The 13,577-nt window shown below is 36.5% G+C and overlaps 2 protein-coding genes across 3 annotated transcripts; both read right to left on the reverse strand.

The window, feature by feature from the left end:
* Nucleotides 1-1,505: 1,505 nt before the first annotated feature.
* LOC308698722 (cytochrome P450 2J2-like) lies at nucleotides 1,506-4,933 on the reverse strand (the record flags this gene model as incomplete). The annotated part of the gene is made up of 9 exons (XM_081378981.1): nucleotides 1,506-1,681; nucleotides 2,308-2,449; nucleotides 2,536-2,723; nucleotides 2,813-2,954; nucleotides 3,047-3,223; nucleotides 3,322-3,479; nucleotides 3,582-3,731; nucleotides 3,824-3,986; nucleotides 4,751-4,933. 9 exons carry the CDS (start codon nucleotides 4,931-4,933, stop codon nucleotides 1,506-1,508), a joined length of 1,479 nt encoding a protein of 492 aa, XP_081235107.1.
* A 4,337-nt stretch (nucleotides 4,934-9,270) lies between these two features.
* On the reverse strand, nucleotides 9,271-13,173 carry cyp2ad3 (cytochrome P450, family 2, subfamily AD, polypeptide 3). Of its 2 annotated transcripts, none has more exons than XM_081379454.1 (9): nucleotides 12,845-13,173; nucleotides 12,338-12,500; nucleotides 12,053-12,202; nucleotides 11,800-11,957; nucleotides 11,529-11,705; nucleotides 11,183-11,324; nucleotides 10,865-11,052; nucleotides 10,647-10,788; nucleotides 9,271-10,486 (listed from the first exon to the last, which is right to left on the reverse strand). In XM_081379454.1, exons 1-9 carry the CDS (start codon nucleotides 13,025-13,027, stop codon nucleotides 10,311-10,313), a joined length of 1,479 nt encoding a protein of 492 aa, XP_081235580.1. In that variant the 5' UTR covers nucleotides 13,028-13,173; the 3' UTR covers nucleotides 9,271-10,310. The 2 variants fall into 2 exon arrangements, with proteins under 2 accessions (XP_081235580.1, XP_081235579.1); XM_081379453.1 differs by having other exon boundaries at nucleotides 11,529-11,726.
* Nucleotides 13,174-13,577: the final 404 nt, after the last annotated feature.

Here is a 13,577-nt window from a genome sequence, read left to right on the forward strand (position 1 = left end):
ATTGAATATTTTCATCGAATGCATTGAATATTTGCTGTGCACCGCTATGCCATCCTCCCATAGAAAGACACGTTGAGAGCCACCTATTTTAAATAATAAAGGGTTTCTATGGAAGGAAAACGCTTAATCTATAATTAAATGCATTGCGTTCATATTCTTTATCACTGAAGCTTTTTCTTTATTATAAGGGTGTATCATTCCATTAAAAAAGGGACTGTTTATAAGGTGACAATCCGTTATACATCTTAATTAAACAAAATAAGAACACAATGTTGTAAAAAATAAACAACTTATGTTCTGTTAGATGTGTTTTGACTACTTTTTGTTTAATTATATCTCTAGGTAATGTAGATATAGCCTATTAACAAAAATAAATCTTATTAGGCCTGTATAATATATAATATTAAAAAAACGTATAGGCTATATAAAATATAAAAAAGCCTATATAAAATATATTTTCAAAAAGATTAATTCATTGATTAATTTTGCATGATTGGGGGCTGATACTATTTGCTTAAGCTTTTTGAGCGTGTGATAAAGATACACATTCACATTCACGGCGTATTTAGACACATTTAGACGCATTCATAATCATTACTTTTACGAAGTGGACCAGCGGAGCGGAATATTCAGAAATGCGCTCTCCACTCTGTCTGATCGGAACTAACCCGAACCTCACTGTCTGCTGAACTTACGCAGAAACATCAAAATATAACCAGCTTTTAAAAATGTTTTTTAAAACTAAGCACTATTTTAGCACAAATTATGAGGTTATTGGCGATTTTTTTTTAATAATTATTGATTATTTTTTAATCAAATTATTAATTATCAAATTTTTTTTTTTTGAAAGTTTTGGGTGGGCCTGTTGAAAAGTGGGGCCGTGTCTGAGCTACAGGACATCGTCTTATAACCTGCGCGAAAGAGAGAAAAAAATGAATGCGTCATTGTACCCAGCACTTCTGAAAATGCACTTCCAAATGCGTCTCTGTCCCCACCACATTTCAAACCAAACTGACGCCCATGATTTATACAGTAGTCAACATTTGAAGTGGATCAAAAAAGTCCTAAAACAGATAACAGAAGAACGGATATTGTTCAAAATTCATACATAACTTTATATATCTTGTTTTTTTTAAACAACACCAAAAGGTTTTTTTTTGGGGGGGGGGGGGGGGGTTGTATTGTATTCAATATATACTTGTGTTAAAATTCTTCTCTGAAGAAACAAATTTTCTTAAGTATGTAGCATTTATATAATTATCATGCAAGTTATACCATAACAGATACTTGTAAACATGCTTCGTTGTTTCTTGTTCAAATTATAGCTTATGGAAGCTGTGTTTGAAAAATAAGCAGGTTTGGAAAACACTCAAAAACCGAACCTGTCCCCAAGTCATAATGCAAATATAAAAGTAGAGTATTATTTGATACAAGCATTGAAACAGATATAATGGTAAAAAAGTAGAAGAAAAAAAAGATTAGACATATAAGAAACATTATACACTCTAACGTGAGGACACACAAATGCGGAAGGGAGCAGGAGCATATGTGAACCATATCTCGCCCTCCAAACTGGGTTCCTCTCCTGGACATTTGGAGATGGTGAATTGCTGCAGCAGGGAGGCGAAGAACAGGAAGATCACATTACGAGCCAGCTGCTCTCCCAAACACGCTCTCTTACCTGTAAGCAAATGTCATACGGCAAAATTACACTTCATATTGTAGCATTGACAAGAATAACAAAACAAACTAGAAGTATGGCATCGCTACTAACCTAGGACAAGTTTTCACTATGGTCACTAGCGTGACTGTTACTGTAGCTTTTCAAGCTTTGATGAGTATACAATTATAACAATAAGCCCAAACACTGGTTTAATGTCTGACAATTGCTCACTAAAATGCTCAACTCTCACACTGTAAGACTTGAACATTCATCCTAATGAATCAGTTCATCCTAAACTCCTCTCTCACGTTGTAACATCAAACAAAAACAACTGACCAATTCGATTCCTTATTCACTATGTTTTCTGACTCGGCTCTGTAAATTTATAGTGTTTATTGCATAACAGCTTGAGAGTTCATTCATTCATTGAGCCAGAAAAACTACTTTGGTTACTAAATTATATACATCATAACATCGGTTAGTTTATTGCCCTCTTAATTCACTTCAGTGTAGGTACATCAAGTTTAATTAGTGTGTTGTGTGCTTGTCTTGCTCTAGTGTATTTAATACCATATAAAAAAAATACATACAAGCATATCACTTTTTGAGAAGTCATATCTGGTGGTGTGTTTACAAAATATTACCTGCTGAAAATACCATGAAGGCATCTCTCTTCCGAAACTGTCCATTTTCATCCAGGAAGTGTCCTGGGTTAAAGGTGTCTGGGGTTTCCCATTCATTTGGATCATGCAGGACTGAAGACAGGTTTGTTGTCATAGAGGTGCCCTAATAAAGAGAGAATGAAAACTTTACTATTCTAGACACGACTAGACCCCAAAATAGAATAGAATAGAATAGAACAGAATAAATACCTTAGGAATGAAGTACTCCCCTAGTGTTGTGTCTTTAGCAACTAGTTTAGGGAATCCCAGTGGAACAACATCCCCAAATCTTTGAATCTCATGGATAACAGCCTCGGTGTATGGCATATTAACTCTGTCAGCCAAGCAAGGTTGACGTGACTGTCCAATCTCCTTGTCGATCTCTGCCTGGACTTTTTCTGAATGGGAAATACAAGTTAGTCCTAAAGTGGGGACATTTATGTGCAATATTCTGTAACCAGTAAATAAAAACTGAAACCACACTAACCCTGGATTTCTGGAAATTTGATCATAAAAAGTAGACCCCAGCGTAATGTAGTAGCAGAGGTCTCTGTCCCAGCCTCAATCACATCTAGGCAAGATACCACCAACCCTTCCATGTTAAAACCAGCCTCAGGATCACTCTTTTTCTTGAGGGGGGAGGGAGGTAGAGTATTGAATTTTTCAAATGGGGGGGGGGGGGTTGTTCAAACTTTTAATTAAAAAATCCCACTTTAGATACCTTTTCCATCTCAGTCAGGTAGCTGTCTATAAAGTCACGTGGGTTTGAAGGGTCCCAGTCCTCTCTGTGTTTGATGATCTCTCCTCTCAGGAAGTCTGTGATGATCTTATAGTTGGAAAACATCTGCTGGTGGGGGCCGGGTAAATATTCCAAGAGCCGAGGGCACACATTATACAGCTGCAAGATGATATAGTGGGTGATGAAAATAGATTTTTAATTAACTAGGAAGTTAGAATATTAAAGTAGTGTCTAAAGATGCTGTCATGAATCAGTACCTGTGCTCTAAAAGTGCCAGCTAACTGAACACATTCATTGTCAAGACGCAGAATTCTTTGGTAATAATCATCATGATATTCAAAGCGTTGTCCAAATGTCAAACAAGCAACGATATTTGAGGCAGCACCGTGTAAGGTGGCCATAGCGTCGAAAGGTCCTGTTTGGGAGAAAGCATGAATATTTATCAAACTGGCAAATTGTTTTCATGCTTCTTTGCCCCAGTGAACAAAAATTCTCCCGTTTATAACATTTAGTCTACCTTTTTCTGCCCTAAATGCATCACAAAGGTAGACACACTCTTGCTGGATGCTGAGCTCAAGACTTTTCTTCCCTTCTCCGAAAGTCCGCAAATGGAAGGCAGCAAACTTCCTATGCATCCGCCACAGGTATCCATTACTCATTGTTAAACCTACATAAAGTTTGATTATCACTAAGAAATCACCAACTCCATTTGAGAATAAAAATTGGTTTAATTTTAAGCATTATAGTCAGTTTACTTACCAATTCCCTTATAGGTTTTGTGAAACAGTGGGACATTTGGACGGTCAACGAAACTGTCAATGTGAGTAATGAGGGCCTCCTTTACCATTTTATATCCAGACACGACTATCATTTTATCACTGCCCACTCTTAGACTGAACACCTTCCCGTAGACATCAGCCAACTGAAATTCAAAAAATAAAATTCCTAACTTTTCACAGATTTAGGTGAATGCTTTGTGAAATATTCTTAGAGCAAAATGTAGGATTCTTTAGGACCAACACGCCAATTATTTTTAAGAGTTCTCCTAAATCGGCAAGGTAGGAGCTACTTCTTTAATTTATTTTTATTTTGATTTTTTACATAGCGTTTCAACTTAGGAATACAAAGAAAACCAAACAATACAAAACAAAAACATTAACATAAACAAAGCATAATCACAGATACAGTGAATTATTACAGTGAGAACAATAACAATACACTGTTCAGACTTGAGGAAATCCACGAAGGGCTGCCATATGGTTTGTAATTGGCGATAAAATTTGGACTCCAAGGAACGTATCCTCTCCAGTTGTATGACATGAAACAGTTCACCCTACCAAGCTTTGAAACATGGAGAGTCTGAAGATTTCCAGTTTGTTTTTTTCACAAGAGTCATGCACATCAATAGAGGTCGTTGCTGGAAGTTTGGAAGAGTGTTTAATGTCTCAGAAGATCTGAGAATTGCGAGACCATGGTCTGGCTTAACCTCCTTTTGAAAAACTTTTGTGGAAAAAAGTTAGGAGCAACTTTTAGCCTTAAGATTTTTTGTGAATAAGACCCCAGGAACATTAATATAGTCAAAACATGTTATAATTACATAAACAAGAACATAAATGAAATCATTCTTTAAAACAAATGTAAATTGACAGACATGCAAATTAAAAAACTTATGAATTTAGCTACTACCTTATGCATGGTCCTAAAATCCATCTTAGTGAAGACAGTCCCCAGGAATGGCAGAGGCCATGGTCCTGGGGGGAAATTGGAAGGATTCTTATTTTTGATAATATCAGCAATGAGCAGAAATACAAAAAATAAAATGATCCAGCTTTTAAAATCAAAGTTGTCAAATAAGATTTGTAAGAACATGGTGTTAGGGGAAATGACAGGTTCCCTTTGTCTTGTTTGAGTTTTGGTCTGTAAAGTAGGCTACTTATGTACAGGACTGGGAAATGTAAACACTGGAGGGGAGGAGCAGAGGGATATTACACAACCACTGATTCCAGGAAGGACATATATATATAGGCTATATATATATATATATATATATATATATATATATGTAGCAGATTGGGAATTTCCCTTTGTTTCTCCCCCTGGTGGAGAACTGAATTATCTGCCCAGTAAATTTAGTGGTGTCAGGTAACCGTCTGGTGACTAATTACCATGATTGCACTCTAAATAAAAATGCAGCATTCAAATGGCTGGGGATGTTACTTTTTGCATCCTGGTTGCCTGTTACTACTGGAGTCGTGTGGTTCGGGGCATTTAGTCTGCTCATTGCGTGATCAGGTATGTGAATGAGCGGAATATGGAATGTGATTTTATAATATTAGTGTGTAACAGTTAATTTTAAAGTTTGTGTCCTGCAGTCACTACACAATTTGAGTGCAGCGAGAACCTGTACAGTCGTGTTAGAATCATTGAAAACGCAGTGAGTATTATTTCTTTTCTGGTGGATCGTTTCATGTTTATAAAAAAAGTAAATTTCACTGCTGTGTGCGTGCAGGTCGGAAGGAACGTGCATAACAGGCTTGCTTCCAGCTCTGAGCGGTGTAAGCTTATCTTTAAAGGAGAACTCCGGTCAATTTTAACATTGAGCTCATTTTTTGTACATTTGGAGTGCTGTCAATACAGAGAACAACGACAAAAATCGGTGTTGCCTACACCGAGTTATTCTATTTTTAAAACTTGCACCCTGTTGACTTCAATGGGGCAAGTACTAAACCTGCTTTTAGCCTCTTAACATCCTTGATGTGTCATTACAAGTTCACAGAAAATGTGAGTGATTCCTTCAGAGTGAACACGAGTGAATCTGACTGCAGTAGATGTTAAAGAAATGCAGTGGTGGACGAAGTACACATACCATGTACTTGAGTAAAAGTAAAGATACTCAAGGTAAAATATTACTCAAGTAAAAGTAGAAGTGCTGCCTTTAAACATTCACTTGAGTAAAAGTACAAAAGTATTTGCCTTCAAATGTACTTAAGTATCCAAGTACTATGATTTTTTTATGGCTATAATTGTCCTATTATTATTTTTGTAACAAGACTCTTGCTTAACTCAGTCTACGTGAAGACTCCAATGTCACTCTTGGCACATCAATCTATTAATAAAATGACATTAATTAGTCTATATATATATTTATATTATATATATTTGAATTGAATACATTTTTTGTGTGTTTATTTTTGGACAGAAGGGGACTGTTCCCATAAGGGATAATACATTTACAGTATTTACTGTATATATTTTTCACGAGCGTCTAGTTATAATAGGCCTATTATAAACATCCTAATGTTATGATACATTCACATAAACCTGCACAATGCCATTAAACACGCAAACACACACACACACACACACACACACACACACACACACACACACACACACACACACACACATTTATACATATATAATATATAAATATAATTTATTTATTTATTTTTCTACGTTATGGGAGCAGCCTATTTCCGTCCAAAATTAAACACCAAAACGTATTAATGCTGCTACTCCCCAGAAAAAAATGCTATTATATGCAAGTAATTTTAGTGTCAACGTAATAAGCAATGCTTATTATGCGTCAATATTTACCGATAATTGCTGCAATAATAGCTGCTGCTCTCTGCCCCGCTTAAAATCATTGGCAACGCGATTTGTTTGGAACTATTGATAGCTACACGAATCACGTGACCGCGCGGCGGCGAGATTGCAGCGGCTGCACACTGCACAGACCATTCGGTGAATGATATTAAAATACTGCGACTCGAGATAGATCGATTAGTGTACTAGTGTAGACGGCTCTGTATGCTTTTCAATCACTCTCGCGATGTCATAAACGGATCGGTCTGTGCAGCTCCGGTTCAAGTCGAACAAGCCTATAGTCTGTCGCAACCTTATACTGTCTATGGTCGCAACTCTCATAACGGCTCTGGTTCACGCAGATAGCGCCAAGGCAAGTTCAAAACAAAGCACGCAAGTTGTAGACTAGTGATTGGTGGCTCGTTTGACCAGTTAAGTTTTTATCCACTCATAAATAAAAAGGAACGACTGATTTTGAAAATGTAGTAGAGTAAAAAGTAAGATATTTGACTTTGAAATGTAGTGGAGTTAAAGTAAAAGTCTTCCCAAATTTAAATACTCAAGTAAAGTACAGATACACAAAAAAACTACTTAAGTACAGTAACGAATTACATTTACTTCGTTACTGTCCACCACTGAAGAAATGTATAAAAATTATGTTATTTAAGCCAGCGCAAATACCTGTGTTTACATCCTGTTTTCGGTTGAAGTCCAAAGTAGTCGATTGCCGAGTTCACGCGCATAGGTTTAGTACCTATGATCACGCGCGTGAACTCGGCAATCGACTACTTTGGACTTCCACCAAAAACAGGATGTAAACACGGGTATTTGCGCTGGCTTAAACGTACAGTATGTAATTTTTTTGTCCACTAGGGGTCGCTAACGTCTTACAATAACAAAGGCGTAGTTTGATGACGCAACACATGCTAAGAATTATGGTTCTTGTCGTCAACGTCAAGCTGGCCGATCTAATAATGTTTATGGATGACTGAATACATCGATGCTTTTATCATGACTGTGATTTGAAGCAGTTCGGGATTGCTAAGAGACAGCTATCAGCTCCACACGCGACGCGAGCTCCCGCGGATATAAAAGGAATTAGGACATTTCATTCAACCGAACTAAAGTTACACGCGAGTGCAGAATTACTACTCACAGGTCAGTTTATTAGACAAATTAAACTTGTGAGGTAACGCAGCGCTGTTTCACTTGGTCTAACATTACATTTAGCACACTAAACTGCATTTCAATGTGTTGAAATGTGTTAGTTTGTTGTTCATCTGTATGAGACTAGCAGTAAGCTACATCAACATGAGAATAACATACAGATCATATTATAACATTTTATCATTGTTGAACTATATAACATTGGTTAGTTTTATGTGAATGTGCTCACCTGTTTAATAAAGTACATGTAGAAGCGGCCGAAGTCTCGGACGTGGAGCTATTGTTTATAAACTGTCTATTGGAGCTCTCGGCATCTCGAAAACACCACGCTGATATTGATTCTCATTTTAGTTCTCCTTTTTTATCCAAAGTCTGCTTGCCATGGTCCGTAATGTTTGAACGAAACAACAACAGCGTGCAGATAGACATTGCGAACTCCACAGATGTCTGCGTCTGTCGCTTTGGTTAATCAGAGGGCTCTGCTCATAGCTCTGGTTACCATGGCAGTACGAGCGGAAACCATAGGCGGAAACCAGGGACAACGCGGATATGACGCCATTGACTAGTCTGCGACAAAACGGAAATAAATACACGGTCCGTGTCTTCGAATTAAAATATTAATTTCTCTGGATTTAGAAGTTAATTGGAACTGTCGGGATAATGTAAATACACAACTTTAAAAAATATATAACATAGATATAGTGATTTTTTTTTTATATTTTTAAAGCAAAAAAATACATATTGTGCCTTTAAATGACATCATTTTTATGAACTTGTAATGACCCATACTGTTTGTTTATTTTATTGACTATTCACTAAACTATTTACTATTAGGCTACTTCTCACTTTATCTTATATTATTTACTATTTGCATTGCACTGTAGTTGTACCATATCATAATGTATTACCATAAAGGATCCATCAGTTATCTTTGTTATTGTATATTTTGAGTATCTATCTGTAAATATCTATATTTTAGTGCTTTAAAAATACAGAAAGCAGCCTGCCGGTGTGATTTGTATTTGCCGATTTGTTTCATTTTCTCAATGGCGGCATTGAAAAGCAAAAGAAAAGCTAAAATCGGGTTAAAGGCAGAAAATGTTTTTCCACAATAAAAAAAAAACTTTATTTCATTTAATGTGAAAATTAAATGATATCTCCGTATATGGGGGTCTTCATAATTCTTATCCAAGAATTAAAAAGCCAAATAGGCTACATGACAAGCCTGAGCTTTGACAATTCCTTATTAAAAAATATTTATCGACTATTATCTAACTATCGAGATTTTAAGTGACTAGAGATGGAACTTTTTGTACACCACTTACAATCCACTGAAATCGGTTGATAAATGTTAACGTTGTTTGTGTTTTTATCCATAAAAACGCAGCTCACCCGGGGCCTGTAGCCTACCATGAAGGTAGCTGAACAATAATAATATAATTCAAAGTGGTGAGTATTTACCACAATCTTTTATTATTTTTGTGAACATTTTATCACAAACACTTGTTTGCAGCAAACAGAAATAAAGAGTTAATTTCAGAAAACCAGAATACACTGTGGCGGGGGAGTTGGCTCTGAGTAGGCAATAAGGGACGGCCTTATTAAGTTTTAAATATGGCTGACTGTATGTTCTGCAATACAGTGTCCCTGTTGAAGCCAGCACACATACACACACACACAGTCTCCCACACAGAGGTCAGTATGCCGCAGACAGAACACCAGAAACATAACCTGCTTTACAACAGTTATGCTTTACATTGGCCTATTTTTATTTATTAGGGTGGAGGAAATGATGAAGACACTCTGTCTGTGTGTTCTCAGACAGTTGCTGATGTGAATGCACTGGGCTTTTTATTATGGCACACATTTGAATGTGTGGCATAAAAAAAGGGACTGGCCCTTACACATCTCTTTTATTGTAGGATTTCTCATAACCTGCCAAAGGTTGTGAAAGATATGTTTTCACAAAGATATGTTGATCTACATTTATACAGTAGTCAACATTTGAAGTGGATCAAAAAAGTCCTAAAACAGATAACAGAAGAACGGATATTGTTCAAAATTCATACATAACTTTATATATCTTGTTTTTTTTAAACAACACTAAAAGTTTTTTTTTTGTTTTGTTTTGTTTTTTTGGGGGGGGGGGGGGGTTGTATTGTATTCAATATATACTTGTGTTAAAATTCTTCTCTGAAGAAACAAATTTTCTTAGGTATGTAGCATTTATATAATTATGCAAGTTATACCATAACAGATACTTGTAAACATGCTTCGTTGTTTCTTGTTCAAATTATAGCTTATGTAAGCTGTGCTTGAAAAATCAGGTTGGGAAAACACTCAAAAACCGAACCTGTCCCCAAGTCATAATGCAAATATAAAAATAGAGTATTATTTGATACATTGCTTTCTATTCATCAAAGCATTGAAACAGATATAATGGTAAAAAAGTAGAAGAAAAAAAAGATTAGACATATAAGAAACATTATACACTCTAACGTGAGGACACACAAATGCGGAAAGGAGCAGGAGCATATGTGAACCATATCTCGCCCTCCAAACTGGGTTCCTCTCCTGGACATTTGGCGATGGTGAATTGCTGCAGCAGGGAGGCGAAGTATAAGAAGAGCTCCAGGCGAGCCAGTTGCTCTCCCAAACACGCTCTCTTACCTGTAAGCAAATGTCATGAGCTGAAGTTAAAACTCATAATGTAGCAGGGGCAAAAAATATTTAATATTGACCCAAAGTCAATGAAAATGACTAAATACAAGCATATCACTTTTTGAGAAGTTACTGTATATTATCCGGTGGTGTGTTTACAAAATATTACCTGCCGAAAATGGCATGAAGGCATCTCTCTTCCGAAACTGGCCATTTTCATCCAGGAAGTGTCCTGGGTTAAAGGTGTCTGGGGTTTCCCATTCATTTGGATCATGCAGGACTGAAGACAGGTTTGTTGTCATAGAGGTGCCCTAATAAAGAGAGAATTAAAACTTTACTATTCTAGACACGACTAGACCCCAAAATAGAATAGAATAGAATAAAAACCTTAGGAATGAAGTACTCCCCTAGTGTTGTGTCTTTAACAGCTTGTTTAGGGAATCCCAGTGGAACAACATCCCCAAATCTTTGAATCTCATGGATAACAGCCTCAGTGTATGGCATATTAACTCTGTCAGCCAAGCAAGGTTGACGTGACTGTCCAATCTCCTTGTCGATCTCTGCCTGGACTTTTTCTGAATGAGAAACATAAGTGTTACTTGTGTATTGTGTGTTTTCAGACAAACTTATTCATGGAAAGCTTATGGACCTGATGGATTCCCAAGCTAATTACTCCCGCATTAAAAATCTGAAAAGTTCACTCACCTTGTATTTCTGGGAACTTGATCATAAAAAGCAGACCCCAGCGCAATGTTGTAGTTGCGGTTTCTGTCCCGGCTTCAATAAGGTCTAGACAAGTCACCACTAACCCTTCTATGTTAAAACCAGCCTCAGGGTCACTCTTTTTCTGGAAAGAGTAGGAGTCAACACAAAAAATGTGCAAGAAAATATGCATACACATTAGTTCTTCACAGGCACGGCACTCTCTTTTTAAAATAGTGTCTCAGGCTGATCAAATGGCAATATCAAAATAAATGCTTGCAAATTTACCCTCTTTACTCAAAGTATTTCAAAAGCATGATAAAAGAAAATCCTACTTTAGTTACTGTACCTTTTCCATCTCAGTCAGGTAGTTGTCTATAAAGTCACGTGGGTTTGAAGGGTCCCAGTCCTCTCTGTGTTTGATGATCTCTCCTCTCAGGAAGTCTGTGATCTTCTTATAGTTGGAAAAAATGGTCTGGTGGGGCCCAGGTAAATATTCCAAGAGCCGAGGACACACATTATACAGCTGTAAGAGATGATATAGTGGCTGATGAAAATATTTTAATTATAATTAAAGGAAGTGAGAATATTAAAGTGTGGATGCTGTCATGAATCAGTACCTGTGCTCTAGGAGAGCCAGCTAACTGAATGCACTCGGTGTCAAGACGCAGAATTCTTTGGTAACATTCATCATGATAGTCAAAACGTTGTCCAAATATCAAGCACGAGATGATGTTTGAAACAGCACTGTTTAAGGTGACCATAGGGTTGAAAGGTGCTATTTGAAAGAAAACACAGTTATGTATATGTATACATAAGGATATGTCATTATTTGGCAAGTTCTTCCAAATTCATTTAGAATTCAGATGATACCCTTTTCTGCCCTAAAAGCATCACAGAGGTAGACACACTCTTGCTGGATGCTGAGCTCAAGACTTTTCTTCCCCTCTCCAAAGGTCCGCAAATGGGAGACAGCAAACTTCCTATGCATCCGCCACAGGTATCCATTACTCAGTATTGTACCTTCATAATATGAATGAATGAAAGAATTTCAATAACTAAACAGGTACTGTTTATTAGCAACTAATGTTTTGAATTTCGACTAGTTTACAGTGTTGCCTTTTTAAGCAAAAAAGTCATAATGATCGGTGTACTTACCAAGTCCCTTAAAAGTTTTGTGAAACAGTGGGACATTTGGACGGTCAACGAAACTGTCAATGTGAGTAATGAGGGCCTCCTTTACCATTTTATATCCAGACACGATTATCATTTTATCACTGCCCACTCTTAGACTGAACACCTTCCCGTAGACATCAGCCAACTAAAAGTAAAAACAAAAAGTAATAAAAGTATCTTAATATATATATATATATATATATATATATATATATATATATATATATATATATATATATATATATATATATATATATATATATATATATATATATATATATATATATATATATATATATATATATATATATATATATATATATATATATATATGGTAACTTGTATATAGTACAATCAACTTGCTAACATCCACTATTCTTTTAATCAAGAAATAGGGCAATATAAAAGAAATCCTGTCTAAAATGAATGTCAATCGACATACATGAACTTAAACATTTATGCATTTAATTGAACATAATTTGCTCCTACCTTATCCATGTTCTTAAAATCTATCTCAGTGAAGACATTTCCCAGGAATGGTAAAGGCCAGGGTCCTGGGGGGAACCTGGAAGGATTCCTATATTTGATAATATCTGCAAGAAGCAGTAAAACAAAACTTACTATGATCCAGCTTTTAAAATCAAAGCACTGATACATAAATTGCAAGATCATGATGTTTAAAAAATGGCACGTTCCCTTTGTCAGAGAATATCAAAGCACTGGAGTTGTCAGTAGCAGCATAAATGCAAATGGTAGTCTAGAAACAGGGCCGTCGTTTAAGCGATGCAACTGGTGGTGGTGGGACGTCCGCTGTCTGCACCAGGCCCCTCCCTTTAGCCAGCCATTTCACACCCCTGTCGATGTTTGGCACGACCCTGATGAGAAAGGGTGGAGAGAGATTACAAAAGTCCCTCCAGATTACAGAAAACTGGCCAACTGATATTTACTATCATTCATCTGAACACATAGATTTGCCCAGAGAAGCTGAACAACATGGGATACAGATTAGCATATTTATAACATGCATTGTGTTGACTTGTATTTTATATACCTCATAATTTCCTATCAGATCGTCTATTATCGTTTTTATTATTATAATTTTGTCTTTCTAGGCACGACTTCTATCGAGATATTGATTAATTTCATGTCTCTTCTTGGTTTGCAGACTCAAACACCAACTCGTTTAGTGAAGAGGGCGTGTTAGTTCTGTAGATCGAGCCAA

The sequence above is a fragment of the Scardinius erythrophthalmus genome (genome assembly GCF_964197995.2).
Source record: "Scardinius erythrophthalmus genome assembly, chromosome: 11".
Classification (NCBI taxonomy): Eukaryota; Metazoa; Chordata; class Actinopteri; order Cypriniformes; family Leuciscidae; genus Scardinius; species Scardinius erythrophthalmus.